This window comes from Mandrillus leucophaeus, unplaced genomic scaffold (genome assembly GCF_000951045.1).
Source record: "Mandrillus leucophaeus isolate KB7577 unplaced genomic scaffold, Mleu.le_1.0 Scaffold21, whole genome shotgun sequence".
NCBI classification, from domain to species: Eukaryota; Metazoa; Chordata; class Mammalia; order Primates; family Cercopithecidae; genus Mandrillus; species Mandrillus leucophaeus.
In genome coordinates, this window is record NW_012102143.1 from 4,670,636 (window position 1) to 4,696,146 (window position 25,511).

The 25,511-nt window shown below is 43.2% G+C and overlaps 1 protein-coding gene across 2 annotated transcripts in view; it reads left to right on the plus strand.

Annotated features, from left to right (window-relative positions):
* Positions 1 to 25,511, plus strand: part of AGAP1 (ArfGAP with GTPase domain, ankyrin repeat and PH domain 1) — a 650,920-nt gene that overhangs the window by 408,244 nt on the left and 217,165 nt on the right. For both annotated transcript variants that reach the window (XM_011980281.1, XM_011980282.1), the window contains exon 11: positions 15,576 to 15,744. In XM_011980281.1, the coding sequence (XP_011835671.1) occupies positions 15,576 to 15,744 (169 nt within the window). The remainder of the gene's footprint in view (positions 1 to 15,575; positions 15,745 to 25,511) is intronic.

A 25,511-nucleotide genomic window follows, 5' to 3' on the forward strand; every position in this document is an offset into this window, starting at 1 on the left:
GGGTGTGGCGTGTCTGTGGTGAGGATGTGCCTTGTCCATCATGAGGGTACACCGTGTCCATCATACAGTTGTGCCTTCATGGCCCGCCCTGGTTCCCAGGCCCCATCTAGTGTGTGTCATTGCCTCTGGTGAGAATGTCCCTTTCTGCCCCATCTAGTGTACATCACTGAGGAGAAGAGCTGTGTTCCCCACAGTCTGCCCAGGGGTTGTCATGTGAGTGGCACATAGGTATTGCTTAGTACTCACCGGTCACAGTGACTTGAGTGCCGCCACAATGAAGCTTCCAATCATGTGACTCCTTCAGCATCTTTGCTCCTGAACTGCCTGGACTCCAACCCTCAACTTTGGCAATCCTGGCTCTGCTCTACAGATTGTGATGTGCTTGAGCTAACAATACTCACCACATCATACAACATGGACTCCCTAAGCTGACATAGGGTAGGGGGAGAACACACACACACAAGTAATCACTCACACGGCGCTATTACAAATGCTGCAAAATCTAAAAACATCACTGGAATCCAAAAAACAATCCATTTAGAGGTATATGAGGAGATTATACAGATATTAAAGAACAAAGATCTGGAACTCTATGACAACAAACCAACATGGCTGTTCTAGCCTGAGCTGTCTGTTTTAGGCAAGTGGGAACGGTTTCGTAAACAATACGAACCGCAAGTTTCTGAGACTGGCAGGAGTCAGCTCGGGGGAAGCAGGAAGAATCCTCAGTTGATTGGCTGTTCTTGGGACTAAAGAAATAATCCCCATTGAACAGAGCTTACACTCACATCCTTGAGTCTGTGAATGTTCTTCAGTTCCCTGGGAACAGCCAGAGTCCAACTTTCCGCATGGATTGCTTTCACAGGGACACCTGGCCCTTCAAGCCATTACTATGAATGTCACCTCGGCAACCTTGATGTGTAGATATTGCCTGCGTCAAGTCGTACTGCAGCTCTGCCTCTTTCCACTATAGGATTTGAGGCAGCTTCCAACAGACAATTGATGTGAAAATGTATTGTGAACACATGCATGGGACCATACGTACATCATACACTCACACTCACACATACAGACACACATACAATACACACACTCATACATACACACATACACATGCGCATATACACACACACACACACATACAGAGCTATGGGCACAACTTCATTTCAACTTCTTTTATGTAGATTGTGAAGTAAAGGTGTTGGATCTTTGTGGTTTGCAAATCTAAATTACCTCCTTCCATCTTAAGATTTCTTCCCCTCCTTGATTCTAAAGTGAGAGTCAGCTCCTTTCTTAGCTGATCCTTCTAGTGTGCAGGTCAAAGGAACACAGAACTGGGAATCAGACATGGTTTCCGGTCCAGCCATTTCCCCACCCACCTCCATGTTGGTTCCAACATGGCTTTGTGGAGTCCTGGGACTCAGGCACAGTGTGAGAATCACTGAGCCTCTCAAGGTCAATTATGCAGTGATTGCTTTGCTAGCTCTTCTTCCTCCTCCCATAACCTCGGCCTCCGTTTTCTCTTCCTCCTGGGAATTCATCCAGAGTGGCGTCAGAAGTCACACCGAGATGATCTTGCAGACCATACTCCCCTGAGTGTGCATCCTGCATTTTTGCTCAGTTCAACTAGCGCAGTGGCCTGCTCATAAAGTTTTCCACAACCTGTTGGCTGTATGAAGAATAGCGATTACTCCTCAACTGCTTTGAACCTTCACCTTGTCATTCTAATCATATTTTTGTTTGTTTCCCTCCTTTGAGTTCTTTTCTGTATTTCAATGATGGAGATAGATCCCTCCTCCCCCTTGGATGATGTCCGTGCCCCTGCTCTTGCCCCAGCTTGCCTCCTCAGACTCGTCTCTCACCCCCTTCCTGCTCTATCGCTGTCTTTGTTTGCTTTTAGTTTCTCATACTTGCCATGTTTTCTGGTAATCCTGGCTTAAATGCTGCCTCCTCTTGGGTGTTTCCCCCCACTCGGCCTATTTGAGCACCCGTGCTATGTGTGGTCTCACATTACTCTAGAGGGCCATCTCTCTGATTCTCCCACAAGACTGAAAGCTCCTTGAGGCAAGGATGTATATGTTACCAATGTATCTCTAACATCTGGAACACTGGCTTGTTGGATGGATGGACGGACGAACGGACGGATGGATGGAGGCACAATTAGCCCATATGCTTAACCTTTCGTTAAATCTGTAGGACTAGAGTTCCTGAAACCTCGTGGAAGGAATCCACCATGCAACGCTTTTAGGAAGCAGAAATATGTCTCGGCCATATTCTGGCTCCATTTGCTGCAACTTAGAGAAGGATCTCGATGGTGGGAGAAAAGCTTCAGGATTTTGTTGTTTTTTTTTTTTTTCATTTTAATTGTCAAATACATACAACATTTGCCATCTTAACCATTTTAAGTATACAGTTCAATAGTACCATGTAGGTTCATGTCGTTGGGCAATCAACCTCCAGAACTTTTTCATCTTACAAAACAAACTGTGTTACCCATAAACACTAATTCCCATCCCCCCTCCCCTCAGCCCCTGGCAACCAGCATCTAGGTTCTGTCTCTATGAATTTGTCTGCTCTAGAAACCTCATATAAATGAAGTCATAACACTGTTTGTCTTTTTATGACTGGCTTGTTGCATTTAATATTATGTCCTCAAGGTTCTTCCAGTTGTAATGTGTGCCAACATTTTCTTCCTGTTTGAGGCTGAGTAATATTCCGTCATATGTACACACCACATCGTGTTCGTCCATGGATGGACACTTGCTTTCACATCTTGGCCATTGTGAACAATGCTGCTAAGAATGTGAGCATACAGAGCTTGGGTTTTAAATGTAAAAACTGTAACATGGGAAAGCTGCAGAGTATGGCTGAATGTTAAACCTGCCCAACCTTGCCAGCACTCTGGTCATGGGACATTTGCTGGGCCCAGTCCTCACCGCAGTGAACGGTGCAGGCTTTGTAACCTGCATGGTGGTCTGGAAGCCATGTGATAAGAAAACCACCTAGCAATGACATGGTCACGTGGGCCCCCCGGAGTTTGCCAGGCACCTGGGTGACCTGGGAAGGAGCTTTGTCATTCGTGTGACCTGTTTGAAAGAGTATGGTCTGTTGTTTCTCCCATATAGCAACAGTTCCAAAGCCAAGGTATTAGACCACCATAAAGGTAGAAATATTTTCAGGGCATATTGACAACTTTTGTTGGAAACGGAGCCTACTGAAAAACTCACTGCTGTTACACAAACGCAAAAAGGATTCTTTATCAAAGTCTATTTCTGTCTAAGGAATTCTTTATTTTATATACCCCCAGGGTTTGGAAATGTTTGGGATTTAAAAATAAAAGGGCCGAAAGCTGTCCTCACAACATTTCATTGTTGATGTTGTTGACACACAGTGAATGGAAGTAGGGTGAGACTGGACAAAATAAGTCCTCTTATTTTTTTCTTTTCTGTTTTTTTGTTTGTTTGTTTTTTGTTTTATTTGGTTTTATTTGTTTTTTTGAGACAAAATCTCGCTCTGTTGCCCAGGCTGGAGTGCAGTGACGTTATCTCAGCTCACTGCAACCTCCGCCTCCAGGGTTCAAGCAATTCCACCATGCCCTGCTAATTTTTATATTTTTGGTAGGGGCAGGGTTTTGCCCTGTTGGCCAGGCTGGTCTCGAATTCCTGACCTCAACTGATCCGCCCACCTCGGCCTCCCAAAGTGCTGGGATTACAGGCGTGAACCCCTGCGCCTGACCAAGTCCTCATGTTTCTAAAAATTAAACCACTAAATAGCGTAGATCCTATCTAACCTATTTTCAACACTGAAAAATTCTGCCTTCTTGCATTTCCTGATAAAATGAAAAATGGAGCATATGTGTGTTTCTATAAATAGCAGATTTAACAGTGTGGCTGGAGGATTTGAGTCTCTAAGCTTCCAGTGGAATCCGAGAGACGTCGTCCTACCAGTATGCAGCGTGATATGTCAGATCGTCTCTGGCCGTCCTTTGTACCCAACTGATAACATTTTGTTTTCCGTTTTTGGCCTTTTAGTGTTACTCATAGAGGCCAAAAATTCTTACGCAAGGTAAATAAATCCAATCCCTCTGGTTTCCTCAGCAACAGTAAGTCACAGCAGAGGACTCAGTGGGAGAGGATGACTGTGGGGGGTCATGAGGAATGTTCTTTTACTTCTAAGAAATTGAATTTCGTTATTATATTTTATAAATATTTTCTTACTTGGCTCCTAACCTGATCGTGGGCTTGTTGCCGCGGTCTTGGAAGGTAGGGAGGGGCGGGGCGGGAGAAGCCTGTTTCTTCTCAGGTGTGCCTGTGGCCCCAAATGGAAACCAATCAAGGTGCGATTTATGTTCATTAAGTGCTTGTCAAAACTGAAAAATTTTCTAATCAACAGCAATCTAGCTGCAGCCCCCTCGATGGCTGGGAGGGCCGCCTCTGCCGCATCGGCTATTTGCCTGTTACAACTCTAGGCTAAAAATCCGCTGATGATTACATTAGGCTAAGCTGCGAAGTAAATGAACCATGTCTTATTTAGGTGCCACTAGCTTCAGAGTAGTCCTGCCCCGCAGGGCACTTGATAGCGTTTTATGGCTTTAAAATTAGTGTAGCTTCCCATTTGCTGCAGGGTGCTACATGTTATGCCTTTGAACTCAATAAGCAAAGGGAACGGGGCCTTTTGTTTTTCCCCCCCTTTTTTTTCCCCCCTTGCATTTTAGCAATTTTGTTTTGCATCTTTTCCAGACGGCATTTTGCAATAAAAATGTCTGACTATCATATACATGCCGCCCCCACTTAAAAAAAAAAAAGGTGGGGGAAGAGAAAGAAGGAAAAGCAGAAAATGTCATGCGTTTGCAGAGGACAGGTTTTTTTGTGTTTCCCTCCCTGTGCTGCAAAGTGAAAAATGGCTTTGCGGGTCAATCCTAATGACTTATCATGTCAGAATTGCTACCTCAAGTGGGAACAACACCTTTAGCTCAAGAAATTGCCCCATAAAGTCAGAGAGAAAATATTTCAGTATTTTTATTGGACAAGAGTGGTAAGAGCTAACATTTATTGAGGGCTTTGGCGCTCTGGTAAACACTTCAGTATTATCTCAGTGAACCCTCACGACAGTATCATGAAGCAAGAACTGTTTTTAAAGATGTGGACGTGGGGACTCTGAGTGGCTGAATGACATGCCCTCCGTGTGCCACTCGGAAGACAGTGGAGGCGCTCTGAGTTCGAGGCTTATTCCCTGACCAAGAGAAAGTGGACGTTTGTCTTCGGAAGACTTCTTTAGGAAGTCAGACAAGTGTGGTTATCAGTGAATTACCTGATTCATTTGAATGGAATCTAATACAAGGTGCTGTGAACTCCCTTGGCAGGCATTATGTTTAGGAAGACAGAGTAATTCCTATAAAAGCAATGCATGGGAAAAATACATATAGGAGAGTTCTAAATAGGCCTAGGTGGAAAGTTTAAAAATTGGAAGTACTTACCATTTGTCATGGGGGAAAAACCAGAAACCGAAGTGGGAGTTTCTCCGTGTTACCTTGGGTCTGATGGCAGAAGACACAATGTAGCAATCGATATTCACTTCAGAGGACAGATGTGTATGCTCTGCTGTCTTAAAACTCTACTGTTTGGCCAGGCACGGTGGCTCACCCCTGTAATCCCAGCACTTTGGGAGGCCAAGGCAGGCGGATCACTTGAGGTCAGGCGTTCGAGACCAGCCTGGCTAACATGGAGAAACGCCGTCTCTACTAAAAATACAAAAATTAGCCAGGCGTGGTGGCGGGCACCTGTAATCTCAGCTACTCGGGAGGCTGAAGCAGGAGAATTGCTTGAACCCAGGAGGCAGAGGTTGCAGTGAACCGAGATCATGCCATTGCACTGCAGCCTGAGCAACAAGACTGAAACTCTGTCTAAAAATATATATATATATATATGTATAGTCTGTCTATATATATATACACACACACACACACAGACATATATATATACACTGTCTGTTTTAGCTGCACATTTCAGCAAATTCATCCAAAGAAATCTGAAGTTTTAAAGAGACCCAGACAGGCAGTATCACCATGGTGAACATTTCCATATAACAAAATTTCTAGGATCTGTTGATCCAGTTGTTTCAAGCCATATTCAAATATTCAAATACTAGGACAGCAAAGGAATGGTGCTGGCTCCTTGAAGTTCATTGTAGTGAGAGGCCTACAGCGACTGTGTAGAGACAGGCAGCTGTTTTCATATCCGAGGCATTCACTGTACAGGCTAGGTTTGAGCAGGCGTGGCTTACAACTGCGTAATACTCATTTTAACCTAGAATGAGAAAAATCTTTCCCGCAGTGTAAACCTCAATATAGTAGGTCAGTCAAGACAGATACAATCAAGAAGCAAGAGGTGTATTCATAATTCGATTTGGAATTTTCTGCTTTTTGATTTGTCTTAGAATAACTTACCCCTTTGGGCTGGTAGACTTGAGCCCACACATGTTGGATGCTGGCCTCTGCAGCACATGGAGCAGGGAAGTTTGCTTTTGCCGTCATGTAGGGACTCTCCATTGTACGAGAAGCTGCCACCACTGGTCCCCAACAAGGCCTCACCAACCTTCTCTTTTACCATGTGTAGTGTAATGACCCAGACCCAATAAAGGATTTACTAAGTAAGAATATTCCACACATGCTCTTCCTTACCTCCATGATGGAGTGAGTGATAGACTGATTTCATCTTGATAGTCCGGGTCAGTCGTTCCAGCCAACACTGTAACTTCCTTGTTAGCCTCTTGACTTCGAGGTAGGAGGAGCCCGAAGTGGCCAGGTGACAATCTTCCAGTTTAATGGAATTGTTATTGTGTCTCCTGGTGGCAGCATTTCTCCCTCTGGAACTGAGACCCCTAGGCCAGCAGAACATAATGTTGCGGGAACAGGAAGCAAAAATTTAGCTAGTGGGTCACTAGGGGTGACGGTGAGTGGTGCCACTTCCATTTCTGCCCCTCAATTCCTGGACCTGTGAATCCTAGCAATGGGAAAAACAGTACCATATATTGGACACTGATTCAGAGCATACACGGCCTTCTGGAGAACTTTGCCCCAGCCCTGCAAAGGATTGTCACCTAGTTGGCATTGTAATTATGACTTCAAAAGGCCATTCCACCCTTCTATCAATCCAGCTGCTTCAGGATGATGGGGAACATGGTAAGACCAGTGAATTCCATAAGCATGAGCCGTTTGCCTCTATCCGTGCTACACATCTGATTGGCCAGGTGCCTTCTTCCTGCCATGGCTGCTGGTCACTCTCATGTACTTGCAAGCGTGGATCAAGTAGTCTTTAGGAAGGCAGTTGTGAAAGAGAAACACTGGAATGCTGTTGGCTGTCTTCGGAAACAAAATTATTTCTCATGGGATTTTTCCTTTTGAAGCTGCTTCCTACCTTGCTATTGTGACTATGATCCTTTGGAGAGAAGAGAAATTGTCTTCTTTGAGTTCTGTGATCTGAAGGGATGTGGCCAGAAGATTTTTCATAGTTCTACAATATTTTCACAGTATTTTTAGGAACATGACTTTGGTCTGCACCTGTGACTACGTACGAGGCTATTGTTTATTATTCATGAATGTGGGACGTGAACATTTGCTTGATCTTTTTGAATGGGTGGTCCTGTATATGTCTTTATGATCAGTTTCCTTTGAAAATAATATTAAATGCAGTTTGAGAATAGCAGTGGACTTTACAATGGCTTCTCTTACATACTTTTTTTTTTTTTTTTTTTTTGGGCGGAGTCTCGCTCTGTCACCCAGGCTGGAGTGTAGTGGCCGGATCTCGGCTCACTGCAAGCTCCGCCTCCCGGGTTTACGCCATTCTCCTGCCTCAGCCTCCCAAGTAGCTGGGACTACAGGCGCCAGCCACCTTGCCTGGCTAGTTTTTTGTATTTTTTGGTAGAGGTGGGGTTTCACCATGTTAGCCAGGATGGTCTCGATCTCCTGACCTCGTGATCCGTCCATCTCGGCCTCCCAAAGTGCTGAGATTACAGTCTTGAGCCACCGCGCCCCGGCCTTTTTTTTTTTTTTTAAGCCCAGAAGTGAGGCTTTTTAAAGATAGAGCTTAACAAATTACTGCTTCCTTTTGATGCTGGATATTCATGAAGTGCAGTAAAAATAGGAAATATTGAGTCGTTCTTTTCCTCCAGGAGAAGGAGGAACAAACAATTGTGAAAACATTTACAGTATCTTTCCACAGTCCAACCGTTTGCTCCTCCCGGGTTGTGTACATAAAAGCGTACACGTGGAGCCAATGGCTGCTTTGCAGACATAAAACTAGACTAGTGGTTCTCAAGACTTTGGACTCAGGACCCCTTTATCTTTTTAAAAAGTATGAGCCAGGCATGGTGGCTCACGCCTGTAATCCCAGCACTTTGGGAGGCCATGGCGGGTAGGTCACCTGAAGTCAGAAGTTGAAGACTAGTCTGGCCAACATGGTGAAATCCCATCTCTACTAAAACTACAGAAATTATCTGAGCTTAGGAACGTGCCTGTAGTTCCAGCTACTCGGGAGGCTGAGGCAGCAGAATCGCTTGAACCCGGGAGGCAGAAATTGCAGTGAGCCGAGATCACACTGCTGTACTCCAGCCTGGGTGTCAGAGACAGACTCTGTCTCAAAAAAAAAAAAAAAAGAAAAGAAATTTATGGAAGGACCCCAAAGAGCATTTATTCATATGGCTTTTGTCTATTGATATTCATCATGTTAGAAATTCAAACTGAGAAAAATTTTAAATGTGTAATCCATTTAACAATAAACCACCCGTTACATGTTAATGTAAATAATAATTTTGTGAGAAGTATAATTTTCAAAATAAAAAGTCATGAGAAGGGTTGCATTGTTTTATATATTTTTTAGGTCTCTTTGATACCCAGTTTCGTGTAAGAGAGCTGGATTCTCATATCTGCGTCAGTCTGTTGTGATAGGTTGTTTTGGTTAGTCTTTGAATATCTCATGTTACACAGATGTGTGGTTGGAAGAGGGAGGAGTATTTCAATCATTATTTCAGATCATTGTGGATATTCCTCTTGCATACTTCACCAAAACTCAACATGTGATAGTTTCTTAAAGCTTAGTACTGCAATCACTAATTTTTTTTCCTCCTCTCCTCTACTACCTTAAAATCCATCCAACTGACTTGCCCTTTCAATGATCTTTTATGTGTGTTTCATCCACGCAGGCATATCCACGTGCATCGATGCATGTGACGTCATACCCCGGCCATTTCAAGAAAAACTATTTTTGAAATGAAGTATGCAGATTTCTAAATAGTGACCGTTTTCATCATAGAGAATCAAAAAATGTCATTCATATCACCGTCCATCTTGTCAGAAAAGTTGCTAAGTCTTTGGAAGGTATCAAGCTCGTAGTTAGAGATACAAGTTTGCCACATACGTAGAACTGAAAGCCATAGTCAGTCAATGTCTGGCATAGTCATTCTCTCAGGTAAAAATGTTGTCCCACCAAAAAAGTGGCTAGTTCAGCTTGCAACTCCAACAGTTGCAGAAGTGCCTTTCTGTAAGACAACCATCACCCTCTGGTACCCAGCAAAAATGCTTTATGCTGGCTTTCCATGTCATACCTGAGGAGATGAAGACATGCACTCAAAGGGTGAAATGTTTAAAAATCAGTAGCACTTCTTTTTTAAGTGTATTCAGAACATCTGTAAGTGAAACTGTTTTTGTTCGTACTTAAAGAACATGCCAGTGAATAATGTGATGGTGACTAGTACAGTTTGGGGCTACTACTCTGATTCATGTTAATCACCAGCATGTTTGCACCATCAAAACCAATGTCAACACAGCACTAAAAAGTCAAGTACTGTTTCTGAATTGTTTTGAAAATCTTACTGATTTGTCTGAAGAGTTATCTATCTTTTCAGTATTATATATTAATATAAAATGTTGTATTTCTCAACATACATGTATAGTTTAGAACTTAACGGAGAAACCGAATTGGAAAAGATTTCCACTATTTTCCATTATTTTTTCCATCCTTGAACTATGTAAATTAAAAGTCTTAATACTTTTGTAAAGTATACGTAAAAATGGAGTATGCTGATTACATTATCTATCCTTGAAGAAAGCGGCGCGTCAGCACTGTCAGATTTTCGAAGCCTTATGCTTATTTCTGATCTAATGTTGAGATGCCAATCATATAGTTTATGCATTTCAGTTTAGCTTTAAGATCTTGTTAACTGCTTTTAGTACCCCTGTGAACACATCAGCAAACCATCTTTCACCAGACAGCCAAAGGTAACCTCCGGATGCGAGGCAATAAGAATCAATATAGTAAGGGTATTTTTAGGGACTGTTGATGGATTGCTGTATTTTGAGCTTAACTTCAAGTGCCAAATGCCCCAGAGCTGACTAAGATGAACTCACCATTTGCTGAGGACGGGAGAGGCCATCAGGCACATAGTGGAATCTGGGATTGCCAAGACAAGATGTCCGCACCTTTCCCTTTGTAGTTTTGGGGAGAATTCTTTTATATTTTTTAGTAGCCTAATACGGTATTTTGATGAGGACTTTGTACCACCCTCCTTACTGGAGCCAAGTGTTACTCATTTGGTAACCTCCCGGTCCTGGGAACACATAACTGTGAAATTCTAGGACAACGTGATACAGCAGCGAATCAATTAATTCTCTGTATCAGGAGGGATCTGGTACACCGAGGTACTAATGACTCTGCGTCCTTCTCCAAAGGCAGCCCCACAGAAGGCGGGCGCCACGTTAAGCTGTGCTGCTGTCAGCAAGCCGAAAGCTGTGGGTCTCTGACACGGCTCTCAATTGCTAGCAGGTTTCTCTCATTGCACCTCATTTGCATCTGGGACATCAATTAGCATGTTTGTTGAGGCTAATTGAATGAAACTCAATCATAGCTCTTAATTGCTTGACTATGTGAAAAGAAATCACATTAATGCAGCTAATTAAGTGTACGGCAATAGATGCAACATAATTAGGAGCGAAATGTAAAAAACAAGGGATGGCAAAGGTGCCGGAGCAGGGTTGCAGGGGGACAGCAAGGCACAGTTACCGAGCGATTGGCGGGTTTGGAAACAGGTCCCTTTGCTCTGGCGCCTGCTTGGAAAAAATAAGCCGCATGATGATCATGGACAACTTGAGAAGGAAAATGCAAATAGGTTTGCAATTACTACTTTTTCAAGCTGTTGAGGGGCAGGAGATGGCACCTCTGGGGGGCCTGGCTCTTGAGTGGGCCCCAGGGACTTGTTAAGTGCTGTTTAAAAGTACTTGGCTTTGAATTACCCTCATGCCTTGTTAAAGGGTTTTTCCTCTTTTATCTTCGATCAGCATTTTCAACAAGGAACATGGAGAAGGATAGTATCTGTAACATTTGCATATCAGAATCAAGCTTCCTGTCTTAATTTTACCCAGTACCCTGCCTCAGACCTGTGAAGGGTCTGCACAGCCCCTTGACTTCTAAGGAGGACATTGTTTAGTGGTTGTAGCTTTAATTCCTCAGGTACCAAACTGGGGAGAGAGATGAAAAGGATCAGTTCTTTCAAAACCAGTGTCGTTCCTCTTGGGAGGAACTAGAAAGTGTCGTTCCTCTTGGGAGGAACTAGAAGCCACAGATACCTGTGTCTTCACCTCCCACCTGTGTGTGAAGCACTGAGTCGGAGGGCTTTTATTGACTAGGAAATGCATTTTGTAAAGTTTTTTAAATTGTACAGTGCCTTGAAATATAAGAATTGGCTATTTTATATACCGATTTTTTTTTTAGAGCTAGTTCTGAGGTTGTAATGCCTAACTCAGGCGAGAAAACAGATCCCTTAGCCCATGCTGAGCTAAAGATAAATGGGTTCCCTTGCCGCTTTCGAATCTGGAGAGCAGACACTTGGTTCATTTCTATAATAATTTTAAATAAAATATCCTGGTTATTGTATGTTAAAACATGCCTATTAAAAGAGCCCATGCTGAGGCTTAGTCACTATCTGATTAGCCTCATTTTAGAGCCCATAAGCAATAAATGCTCAATTACACTCCTGTTATTGTATTTTAATTTGTTAAGAATTGGCATTAAGGAAGAAAGTTATAGCAAGTTGATATTTTTAAAGGAGTAACTGTGCAAGAAGGAATTCATTATTTACAAGCATTAACTTTGGTTTGGAAAGTTGGGTTTGCATATTTTCAGTGGATATTAATGGAAGTAAACTAAAGATGCTTGAGAAAAACCTTTTTTAAGAAATGACCAACACTAACCACTCTATGGTGTGCCTTGCCTTGCCTTTTCTTTTCTTTTTTCTTTTCTTTTCTTTTCTTTTCTTTTCAAGACAGAGTTTCGCTCTTGTCGCTCAGGCTGGAGTGCAATGGCATGATCTCTGCTCACTGCAACCTCTGTCTCCCAAGTTCAAGCGATTCTCCTGCCTTAGCCTCCTAAGTAGCTGGACTTACAGGCACGTGCCACCACGCCTGGCTAATTTTATATTTTTAGTAGAGAAGGCATTTCACCACGTTGGCTAGGCTGGTCTTGAACTCCTGACCTCAAGTGATCCACCCTCCTCGGCCTCCCAAAGTGCTGGGATTACAAGGCGTGAGCCACCGCACCCAGCCTGATATGCTTTTCATTTGTCATCCTCAACACAGCGCAGTCCTGAGAATTCCTGTGTCTCTTCCGGCTCTACCTTTCCTTCCATCTACTTTAACAGAGTTAATTCAATAATAACTTTTTTCTGTCTTTGGTCTACATCCTCTCAAAGTTGTTTATGTTTTGTGGAGTCCAGCTTCTCGGCTTCCCAGTGGAATCTCCTTTCGGGGGCTGGTGAAGTCAGATTTGTGGTTCCCAGCCCAGATACCACCCTCCCATACCCCAAACCCACCATGACAGCTTTCCTCCAATGGGACCGTGGCTGACTCCAGCCAGCCTGCCCTGAGAGTCAGGCCATCCTCCCTGAGCCACCCTGTGAGATGAAATGGCCAGTCAGCAGCCTCGGGTGGCCGGGCACCTCTGCTCCCGGCCTCTGGGCTGATGTGAGATGCACGCGTGCCAGGGTTTTCCGCCTGGATGGCCTGTCTGTCCTCTGCCGGGGATGCCCGGCCTCGCCCCTGCCTCTGAACTTACCCCACTGTGGCAGTTTCTGATCCTTTCTCCAGTGGTCTTCAGCCCATCGTTCTTCCTCCTGGTTCTGACCTTGGTGTTTTGAGCTTTCTGTCTGCACCAAGACTTCTGTCCTCAGGGGTCACCAAGGACCCTGAAGCATCTTGTCCCTCTGGGGCTGGTGTAGGGGAACCTGCATTTCTGTATTTCTCTGCCAGAATGTCCCCCGCCAGTGTGGCTGTGCCCTCATGTAAGAGGTTCTCCTCCCGCCCATCTGCCATTGAGAATTCCTGCACCCTTTTCCCTTGAGTCTGATTTGACTCCACGTGGCACCGTCTAAGTCGTGTCGGTTGCGGGAGGTCTGCGCTGTCACACCCCAGGCTCACCCACCTTCCCATGGTTGGGCAGGGAGAAAACGTCTTCTCATCCTCTGCCCCAAGGACCCACGGTTTCATTCCTTTCCCCTGAACTGGAATTGTGTACTTCGTGGCTTTCGTTGTGCCATTTCTTCTATCAGCAAACATCTACTTGTTGATAAACCTGTGACACCAGTGTAGGTGTTGTCCTGCAATTAAAAGGTGTGCTGCTCGCCTGTAATCCCAGCTACTCAGGAGACTGAAGCAGGAGAATCACTTGAATCCAGAAGGCAGAGGCTGCAGCGAGCTGAGAGCATGCCACTGCACTCCAGCCTGGGCAGTAGAGTGATACTCTTGTCTCAAAAAAGAAAAAAAGGTAGACAGCCTGTTTCCTGGAAGCCACTGGGATCTCGCTTTGGCCTCTCTGCTACCCTGTGTCCCAGTAGCTCCCTCAAAACACTTGGCCAAGTTTCCTAGTCCTTGAGACAGAGGCTTCCAACCCTTGCATAATGATTCTAGAACTTTATCCAACTATCTCTCTGCATCAGGTAACTGCCGTTGGGCAGTTAAAAGACAGCAGCCCACTTCCCCACCCTGCCTCGGTCCCTTGCATCCAGCATGTGAGTTTATTAGGCAGTTCTTCTAAAATTACGTTGGCTGAGCACGGTGGCTCATGCCTGTAACCCCAGTGCTTTGGGAGGGTGACTTGAGACTAGGAGTTGGACACCAACCTGGGCAACTTAGCAAGACCCCATCTCTAAAAAACTTAATAAATGAAATGGAATTATGTTCACCTGAACTTAATTACTTATAACAAAGACAAATTGATTGATTTTCAAATCTAAAGGGAATTCACCAAGATGCTGCCAAAGAAAGAGCATACTTATTCCCACTTCCTGCAGAGTCTAAACACTTGAAATGTGTTTCCAAGGGTGATTTCCAAATACAATCATTTCTCTGTATTCATGCGAGATTGACTCCAGGACCCTCCAGAATACCAAGATCCTCAAATGCTCAAGTTCCTTATATAATACAGTGTAGTATTTACATATAACCTGCACACATTCTCCCGTATACCTCAAATCATCCCTAGATTACTTATACCTCATGCAACGTAAATGCAATATTTTCTTATTTTGTATTTTTTAAATTGTTATATTGTTACAGAGGGCTGAGTATATATTCTTTCTTAAGGTGTGATATTGAGTAATATGTGTCCAGAGTGCTTAAGATACTGTGTTTGCAGGCAAGGAGTCTCATTACCAAAAAAAAATAAATAAGTAACAGTGAGTGATGATGATGATGATGATGATGATGCACTAAAGGATCAGTAACTCACTGGCCAGCAGGCCCATCCCCCGGCTCTCAGTTGCTTGTTCACCTTCCCCCTTCCCTGCCCTTCAGCCAGTTCCCAGGTACTGTTTGACTCCACGGTGAGTTAAGTGAGCTGCCAGAGAGCTGTCACTGTCCACCGAGGCGTCCCGGTAGTTCCCTGATCGCTGCTGGTCATGTGCTTCTAAGGCCTAGAAAGCCAGATTCTTTTTCTAACATCCAAATCTAAAATCTAACATTTTTTGTATCCATCCCTGAGCTCCCTATTTTTTTGATGCCATAACTCCCACCCCTTGGATGTCTTCCTGGTTCTTAGCAAAACACTTGACCTTTTTACTTCCAGTTTTCTCCTGATTTTTCACCAGACAGCTTCAGCCTTATCAAGATTTTAATGACATTCCCAGCTGAAACAGAAAGGTTATTACAACATGGTTTCCTACTCCATGGAATTTTATTTGGAATTTATGGGAGGAGCCTAATGTACCCTCTGATAAGCAGGAGTTCAAAAAATCAGATTTTATGTGTAGACTTACTTCCTAATGCCCCTTGAAGGAGGTACCTGCTGTGTCTCTCCTTATATCTCTAGCTCCTGGGTTAGTTCAGGACACAGAAGCAAAACTCTGATTTAAATATAATGATGATGCTACCAGTACTCTGCGGATAAAAATCTCATTATTTTTAAAGTGCTTTCCACAGTGGAAGGGTCTTAGGGTTATAACTCATGACATCTGATAGACCCTTTTGTTCTAGGTTGTAAAAGGTCTTTTTTTTTTTTTTTTTATCTCTCTTGGATGTTTAACATTTTGAACAGGATTACATGCAGAATGTTCATGGTAAGGAGATTGACCTTCTGAGAACCACTGTGAAAGTCCCAGGGAAGAGGCCACCCCGAGCCACGTCGGCCTGCGCACCCATCTCCAGCCCTAAAACCAATGGCCTGTCCAAGGACATGAGCAGTTTACACATCTCACCCAATTCAGGTAAGCTTACAGCAAACGCACTAAGAAATCAAGTTCAACGGCAACAGATGGTCCAGGCTTGAGGACATTGTTGGGCTCTTAGGTTAAGTGGAGGCGGTAACTATCACATTACGGATTAAGGTTTAGAAACCTTATCACTTCTGTGGCTGATCATTTCCTTTAAACTTTCAGTTCTGCAAATGCCAGCGAGCAAATGGTGCTTTGAATCACAGCTGCAAAAACCATGCATCTAGGCCTTTCGCGGGGCTGCGTGGTGGAAAGTGAAGTTTAACATGTGAACTGGGTATTTAAGGGCCTTCTGAAAAGCATGAATTAATGTTAAATGTCAAAGATTAACTCATTTGCGGTAACTGTATGTATGAAAGTGGAAAAACCATTCGGACGCAAGATTCAGAGGAAATCATTTGACCTATATGAAATGTAAATTTTGTGTTATTATATTTTAATTATCTGCCATTCTTTAATGCACCTTTGGTTCTCTGTATTCTCTTTTAAAGGAGATTTTTTATTCATTCAGGATCAGAGAAAGCTAGTATTTTCTCAAATGTTGATGTGTTTAGAAATTCCTGGCTTCTGTGCCCAGTTGCAAGCCATCCAAAATGACGTTGTTCATTTTATTTACGTTTTTGCAAATAATTGCCCTGTGTCATGAACCTTCCCATTGCTGTTCATCAGAGATAAGGTGAAGATGCTCTTGAGTCCTCCTACACACACAGTCAGACTCCTTCAGCATAGGGAAATCCCTTCAAGAATTTTGCATTTTCTCCAGCAGGAAGTCCAGAACTTTCTTCTCTCCCACCTACATCCTGTCTTCTTAAAACAGATTTCTGGCTAGGCGCAGTGGCTCACGCCTATAATCCCAGCACTTTGAGAGACTGAGGCGGGAGGATCGCCTGAGGTCAGGAGTTCGAGACCAGCCTGGCCAACCTGGTGAAACCCCATGTCTACTAAAAATACAAAAATTTGCCAGGCGTGGTGGCAGGTGCCTGTAATCTCAGCTACTTGGGAGGCTGAGGCAGGAGAATCACTTGAACCCAAGAGGCGGAGGTTGCAGTGAGCCAAGATTGCATCATTGCACTCCATCCAGGGTGACAGAGCAGGACTCCATCTCAAAAAAAAAAAAAAACAGATTTCTCTCCTACAAGAGTTTCTGGTCTTGAATGCTGCACTTTCCTCTTCTGAAGCATTAAGTGCTTTTAAAGAGGGATGGTGCTGACAGACTGGTTCTGTGGCATGAACGACACTGGTAGGTGAGAGCAGGATGGTACAGAGGAGTTCAGATTTGGGTCCTCCATCCTGGGCTCCACCGCACAGTGTTAGGCAGTCCCTGAGCTGGTTCCTTCCCACCACATTGGGGTGCTCTTGCCTGGCCTGCCTGTATTGCAGGGGGGCGATGTCAGAGAAGATAACATGATAGTGCTGGGAAAGCTGAATACAAACACAAGCTGTTGTTTCTCATCAAAATAAAAACTGGCTTTATGCTAAAGGAGTCTTGAGTGCCTCCCAGAAAAGTGAGAACAGTATTTTTCCTGGGGCTTCTATGACCTGCCGACCTTTCTTCCAAGACGTGCGTGAGGTTTTTCTTACTAGAGCGGTGTGCTAACTATGGGGTGGGAAGAGAGAAAAGAAGGGCACAAGAAAGAGGAAACAATCTGTAGTGAGGAAAAAGCTGAAGGCTTTATTGCATTAGCACACTACGTAAAGTCATTCATTTATTCAAAGAATATCTATAGGCGGGGTGCGGTGGCTCACGCCTGTAACCCCAGCACTTTGGGAGGCTGAGGTGGGTGAATCACCTCAGGTCAGGAGTTCAAGACCAGCCTGGCCAACATGGTGAAACCCCATCTCTACTAAAAATACAATAATTAGCTGGGCGTGGTGGTGCGTGCCTGTAATCCCAACTACTCAGGAGGCTAAGGCAGGGGAATCGCTTAAACCCAGGAGGCAAAGGTTGCGGTGAGGTGAGATCACGCCACTGCACTCCAGCCTGTACGACAGAGTGAGACTCTGTCTCAAAAAAATATATATATATCAAGCACCTATTATGTGCCAGAAATTGTGCAAACTATAGATATGGAGTCCCTAACCTCTAGAATTCTTCCATTTCCACCTCCCCTTCTGACCCATCACATCACATCTAGTCATCTAGTTATTTAAGTCAACAAGTGTTTATTGAGTTTCGTTTTTATAATTTTAAAGTGATAAAAATATGTTAAATAGAATTAATTAAACTTAAAAGTTATTTATCTTTGTAACACGGTGTTTTGAATTATGTATATACATTGTGGAATGGCTAAATCATGCCATTCGTGGAGTTTCTAATGTGTGCCTGAGATACAGTTCCTGCCCTCAGGAATCTCCCCTGTTGTTGGGGAAAGAGACGAGTAGACAGAGGCCGCACCAAGCCCCAGACCCCAGCAGGGCTGTGTAAAGGGCAGGGCATGGAGACACAGTGATGCTGTGGTCGGCTCCACCCCAGGAGGTGGGCCAGGCTTCAAGGAATAGGGGATACCTGCTGAGTTTGAATGAAGGATAGGAATTTGCCAGGCACACAGATATGAAGGAAGGGCACCAATTCTGTGAAGAAGCATTCACTATGTAAAAGTAGGATTTCGAACTTCCTCATCTTGAGACTTACGTTCCTTGGAGCCAAATGCCACTGTTGTCCTAAGGGAAACTCTAATGTTTGATTATAAGTAGATAATACAAAGGCCCTCTAAACCGTGCCATAGCTGATGGAATCGGCTGTGGCATGGGCCTCTCTCTTTGAGGGAGTGAGCTGTGTGTCCTTGGAAGGCATTTCCCATTGCTCAGTTTCATTCTCTTTAAGAGCCCCCCTGCTGGGCAAATGGGAGGGATGTGACGTGATTGAAATCCCTTTTCCATGGTCACAGCCCTCAGTGTGTAACAGGACATCTCGGCAACCCTCAGACAGGTTAATCCCACACAGGGGCCTGGCTGACTTTCCGTCTTCTCTGGATTCCAACTAGGGCTACAGAAGTGGGGGTATGGCCTTAGCACAAAGGCAGTGCCACTTTGGGAAGAAGAAAATGCCTGATGGCCACAGCAGTGCTAAGGGAAGTGGCACCCTGACCAAGCATGCCGGTGAAGTCATCAGCTGGTGTGCAGCGAGAATGCACAGATAGATCCTCAGATGGCAGCCCCCTGTGGATTGCTCAGCTTCGTTCTCGGGTTCTGAGAATAAGCCATGGGTGGAGGCACTTCTGTAAGAGGAAGCAGCTTCATTAAAATATTGGGAAATTTTAATTTGCATTCACCTCCTCTAAACATGAACATGAATCTGTAAAGTGATACATTCTTTCTTGCTTAAGAAATTAAAGCATTTGGGGATTTGAGTTTTTATGCTCTTTGAAAATTGAGTTTCTTATGTCTAAAACCATCATTCACAAAATGTCCTTTCACCTGAGGAATTCCAACACAACAAATTCAATCTGAAATAAATTGAGGCTACATTTAAGAGACGGACTTTTAGCTAAAAATAGGTATTAGAGAGTTGTTTGCCAAAAAATTGAATAGTTTATTCTTCACTCTTGAGACTCGTTTGTTTTGTCTCAGTTCTAGGTGAACTGGAGGGTTTTCTTCCTTTGTATTTTCATTTCTGTATTCATTTTCTTATCTCAATGTGATTGAATTAGATCAACGTTTTACGCCTTCTCTTCCCGTAATTTGCATTCACATAGACCTGATATATGTATGAACCTAAGTCTTTGTGGATAGCACCTATTATTGCTTTGGAATTACTGTCCATATGTGGAATGATTCATTCAGTTGGTACAACCATTTCCAGGGTTCTTGATACACATTTCCAAATTAACTTCTAAAAGGTTTTATATAAAAACTCTTCGCATCCATAGCCGTCACCCATTTCACCTCACACCCTTGCTAATGCTATTAATATTATTGTTAGAATTTATGCTAATCTGATAAGCCATAAAAACACCTCATGTTTTGTTTATTTGGATTTCTTCAATAGGTAGTGAAGCTGAACAGCTCACATGTATTAGCTGTACGTGTTTCTTACGTTGTAATTAATTGTTTAGGTGTATATTTGCCCATTTTTGCTCTAGGTTCTGTCTTTTTCTTATTGATATCTAAGAACTCTTTGTATATTTAGGATATGAATATATTTTGCAGGTATTTCCCCAGTTTATTATTTGCCTTTTAAATTTTATGGTCTTCTTTACATAAAGAGGTTTTCCCTCTCTTTTATTTATAATCAGATTATCTTTTACTGTTGTGATTTCTACTTTAAGCTATTTAGAAAGCCTTTAATAATCTTGAAACCAGATCACAGTTTATATTTGTATACCTCTAAGTTTTAGTTTTATTGTTTTTTTCTTAAAAAATATATGTATATGTGTTTATGTGTGTGAATATATGTATATGCATATATATCTGTATGTATGTGTGTGTATACATGTATATGCGTGTATTTAGCCCCTAATCCACCTTTAATTTGTTTGGGTCTATTGTGTGTGACAGAAATCTAATTGAATTTTTTATTCAAATAAATAATCAACTGTCCTTTTTTCTCTTTGTTGAATTTTTTTTTCTTTCCCTATTAATTCCATATGTCTCCTTTGTTGTAGAACTCAATCATTTCATCAAATGGGCTGTGTTTCTGGCCTCTCAGATGTTATTCCGAGACCTGGTATCCCTGCATTGTCTTACCTTAGGTAGATTTACCACAATGTCGTAGGTTTAGGACTCCGTTTATATCTGGTAGTATATAACACAGTTGAATATTTCTCTTTTATCTTCCAGTTTTTCTTGGCTACTGCTACCTGCTTATTTTTCTCAAATGAACTAAAGAATAACTTGAAACCTTCTCCGTCTTGATAAAAATAATCCCCTCATTGGGGCACGTGACATCAAGACTTCCTGAGGCTGTGATACGGGCACGTAAATAAAATAATAAAAATAATCCTATCATGGCTTTTAACTGGCATTGCTTTTAAGCTATTAATTGTGGAGGAAGTGACATCTTTACTATGTTATTTCCCAATTTATTCAAATTTGTATTATAGCCTCCAGCAAAGTTCAGCATTTTTTTTTTTCATTTAGATGCTGGACATGTCTTGTTAATCTATTCTGTTAGTTTATAATTTTTGATGCATTGTGAAGCTAATCGTTTTTAGAGGGGTGGGGTCTATTACGTCATCTAATTGGTAAGAATTAAGAAAACTCCTAATTTTTGTATTTTCTATATTCCGCCATCTTGCTGAACTCTTGTTAGTTGGAATAGCTATTGGAGGTTTCTCTTGATTCTCTAGCACACAGTCATCATGCATTCCATATTTCAAATATTATAATGCCTAACTGTCAGTATTGACTTTTAATTTCTCCCACCAGTTTACTGACACAGAAAGTGGATTGTGTCGCCGCCTCCTGTGCCATTCATCTCCATTGTTACTGAGTCTGCTGTGCGCCCACCCTTGATTAATGCTCTGGATATCGGGGTAGGGGGAGGACAAGACGGTCTCCTTCCAGGACCCTTACACTCAAGTAGGGGTGGAGGATTCCAAAGATAAACACACAAGTAAGATCGTTGTAAGGAGTGATAAGTGCTGAAGGGATACTTGGGGCAATTGAATAAAAAATACCTGGAGGGGGTTTGGGGTGGGGTAGTCCTAGGACTTGGGAAGTTATTTGCCTGTATTGGAATAGTGACTACATTTCACACTTTAAAACGCTGGAAATGTGGTCATCTTCCTGTCAGTTTTTGCCGTGGGTTTGGGAGAGAGGAAGAAACACACACTGTCAGAGCAGCTGCCTTGTGCACTGCTGATGACTGGGCTCAGGCCACCCTCTGGGGCTCATGCATTGAGGAGAGCAGAGGAGCTGCAATGGTGATGGGGTGGCTCTGGGCTCCCTGTGGCGGTCGTGGAGTTCAGGAGTGGGCTGGGGCACAGAGCAGGCTGTGCGACGAAATCAAGGAGAGCTGGCCAGTGTTGTCCCTGCCACCAACACCCCCAAGAGAGCATGCATCGGAACAGGCAGCATGCCTAGGGAGAGCAGAACCTTTTGATGTGGATGCTGGTGCTCGAAAGAGGGAAACGGAGATGATTGTGAAACTCAAACCTCCTCACAGTCACAGAGGAAGAGAAAGAAATGGAGAGGCAAGGCAGCTCTGACCATAGGTGGTATGAAGTGCACCAGCCACTCACAGCGCCCCACACAGTAGGTCTAAAATGAAACCCACCAGTCACCATGGGCCATACACCTGCTCAGAGCCCACAACCAGCCTCTTCTGGTTGGTCGAGGCTGCAGAGAAAACCTTGGCCACTTCATCTGCCTTATCAACCCACATACTCTTATTCGTAGATAATGGACAACGAAGACATTTGTGGGAATCAACAGTAAAAATGTGAAGGATAACTGATCTTAGGAAAAAGGGTGACATTTTGGTGAAAGGGAATTTAAAAGGAAATTGTAACTCCTATCAACAGAAGGACTTAATAGGTTAGTTATTAATGATACTCATAAAATTAAGCAAACAGAGAGCATGTGTTTGGCCGGGCGTGGTGGCTCATGCCTGTAATCGCAGCACTTTGGGAGGCCTAGGTGAGCAGATCACCTGAGCCCAAGAGTTCGAGATCAACCTGGGCAACATGATGAAACCCTGTCTTTACAAAAAATGCGAAAATTAGCTGGGCATAGTGATGAGTGCCTGTGGTCCCAGCTGCTGGGGAGGCTGAGGTGGGAGGGTAGCTTGAGCCCAAGAGGTCAAGGCTGCAGTGAGCCGTGATCATGCCACTGTACTCCAGCCTGGGCAACAGAGTGAGGCCTGTGTCAAAACAATAAAGAGTATGTGAAAATACTATAGGAGAAAGAGTTTTAGAAATAAAGATTGCAAAAATTAAAAAATTCAGTAGACAAATACTGTAAAGAACATGGCTAAAGACATGTTGGTAGTCAAAGATATAACAGAAGAATATATGCTAGAGGCAAGTAAGGATATCTGAAGAGTCAAGTATCAAGTTGGATGGGAGAGGAGGCTCTGCAAAAATAAAAATAAAATCTTAAAACATACCCAAAATAGGAGAACAACAAGGTAACCTACAAGAGAAATCTGACTGTAGAATTCTCAAGAGCAACATGCATTCTTAAATGTAATGGAAATATTCCCTCCTAAGGACAATTAAATCTGAACCTAGAAGCCTATGCAAAGACGACGACTAATGAAATGAAGGTAGAAAAAAAGACATCTTTAGACAACATACAGGGCTATACAACATCTCCATCTGAAAGGGTTTTGAAAAAACTACTTAAGGATCTACTCCAGAAAAAAATAAAAATCCAAAAAATATTTATTCAGACCTGGTTAAACCTTCCCTTCCTCATTCAAGGTCACTGGCTTCTCAGGATGTCCATGGCCATTATCCACTTCCATTCTTCTGGCCTGGAACTTATGCTGTCTTAAGTTGCCATTCTAATGGGGATCCACCAGAAGCCACATTTTGGAGAATCTTCCCAACTTGAATTTCAGGTATAGGTCCAGAGAAGGAGGTGAAACAACGTATTTTCTGACATGAACGTTTGGCCAGCCTAGTTTGGTGAAGCTTTATCCACATGTAACAGAATGCAGAGTTGTACTGGCTTCCACAGTTATTTTCACATTTAAGTAGAGAGCAGGAAAACATAATGGCCAAGAGCAAGGGTTTCGGAGTCAAAATCACTGAATAGAATGCCATTTCTCCTGTCTTAGACCCTTCTGAAGTTGTCTCACTAAACCCCAGCTTCCTTGTTTTTAAAATGGGGAAATGGTGTCCACTTCTATTCTACAGAGAAGAACACACAGCATTCCTTTGAAAAACTTGGCTGATGCTGACTTCACAGAATTATATCATTACTTCATCATAATGGTTATGCCAAAAGGAAGGAAGAGGGGAAAGAAATTATGTTCTTGAATTAATTTTTCAAATACAATAAAGCATTGACATAGCCTTTGAGTAGACGTAATGGACATAGGGCTTAGACTTCACAAACCCATGCTCCCCAACAGACAGCATCCCACTATCATGGCAATGAGGGGGCAGACAGAAGAAATGCTCTTTCGGACTTTCATGGATCTCCATGGAGCTATCTGCTCCAGTCTGTGTCCTGTGGTCACTTTATTCTGTAACTCCTGGTTGTGACATTTTTGTTCTAGGATGACAGATATCTTCTTGTCTCTAAAGTGTGTCTTTGTTGGGTTTTTGCAACTATGGATATGTTTTTATCCTAACCAGATTGATGCTTAGACCTTTGTCAAAGGAAACCTTTCCGCTTCTCCTCCACATCCCCCCCCTTCCCCACTTGAGGCCCCCAGCGGTTTCGAAATATTAAAGCCGTCAGGAGGGTTGAAGCTGATTTTCCAGGGGAGGTGGGGGAGGCGGGGACAGCAAATGTGTTTTGAGTATTGAACTGCCGTTGACATCTAAAGTCTCAACCATGCTGTTTTCTCCACACTTCAGCAATCAGGACATCCAGCAAACCCATAAAAAACCAAACTAATAGCATGAATATTCAGTGACCTAGAATACTAATTATTGTCATGAATATTAATGTGATCGGACTTGCTTTTTCCTCTCCTCTTTCTCTCTCGTCCTCTTTCTCCCTCTCTCCCTCTCTCTTTTTTTCCACTTAGCCGGCTCTAAAGATGGGTCATAATGAGAGCATTTAAGAGGGAGCGCTCTCCGCCGTGACAGGGACCGGGGTAATAAGGAGAGCTTGATTAACGTGGTGCACTTGGGGGAGAGATGAGAGGCTTCACGTGGGCCTGTTCGGGGGAGGCAATGAGGCACCGGCGGCTCTGTTGCTGCTCCCGGAGATTAATGAGGCCTAAGAGTGCATTAGGAACAGTGACAAAGGTTTGATCTAATGGGCTCAGTCATTTTTCCTTTGAGTGACAGACGCACAGAAGTAATTGGCTGTGCAGAATGGCAGCTCATTGGTGGTACTTAAGGATACATTATCCCTGTTGTGTGGCCCGCAGAGGCTGTTTATCAAAACTGCTCACACTGCAGACGCGGAGTCGCGAAGCTGCTGTTACAGTGGTAATAGCTATTAAAAAAAAATAACGCAACATCAGAACTAGACCCGTTGTTGTCTCATGGAAAGAAAGTTTTTCTTTGTTTAGTTTCAAACGGTCTAGAAAACATTATAATAACTCTGGAGTCCGGAGTCTGTTGTGGGCCCTGGATGAGCAGTGTCAGTGCACGCGTGTCCCCTGCCGGCATGCGGCGTGGCCAAGGCTTGGTGGAACACAGATCCTTGCTTCCCACTCGTGTCGACCGAGGTCACCCGGGAGTTTCCCACACACTGGATCTTGGTTCCAACCTCTGATATGTAAACTGGAGGCTTCTGCTAAGTACCCTTCTAGCACCTTGGTAGACCATTTGCAAACGGAAGCCTTATTGAGGGTTGAGAATTATTTTTCTGAAATAAAACCTCAATATCAGTAGCATGTGATGTCTACTTTCATAAACCAGGTTTTGTTGGAATTGGTTTTAATGTCTATTTGACAATTTTTAGGGAAAAAGTTAATGTTTTGTGAGGCTTCTCTTAGACATCAGGAAGTTAGCTAAATCTGACATTAAAAGACACTAAAGTTCATCTTAGTTCTTTTTAAGAATTGCAGCATCTTCAGCTTTTATGAGTAATGCCTTCTCACTACTAGTTGTTTCTGTGTTTATACATTGCTCCCACTGAGGTTTAGGCAAATTTGTGTGATATTGCTTCCATCATTAAATTGTAAACTCTTT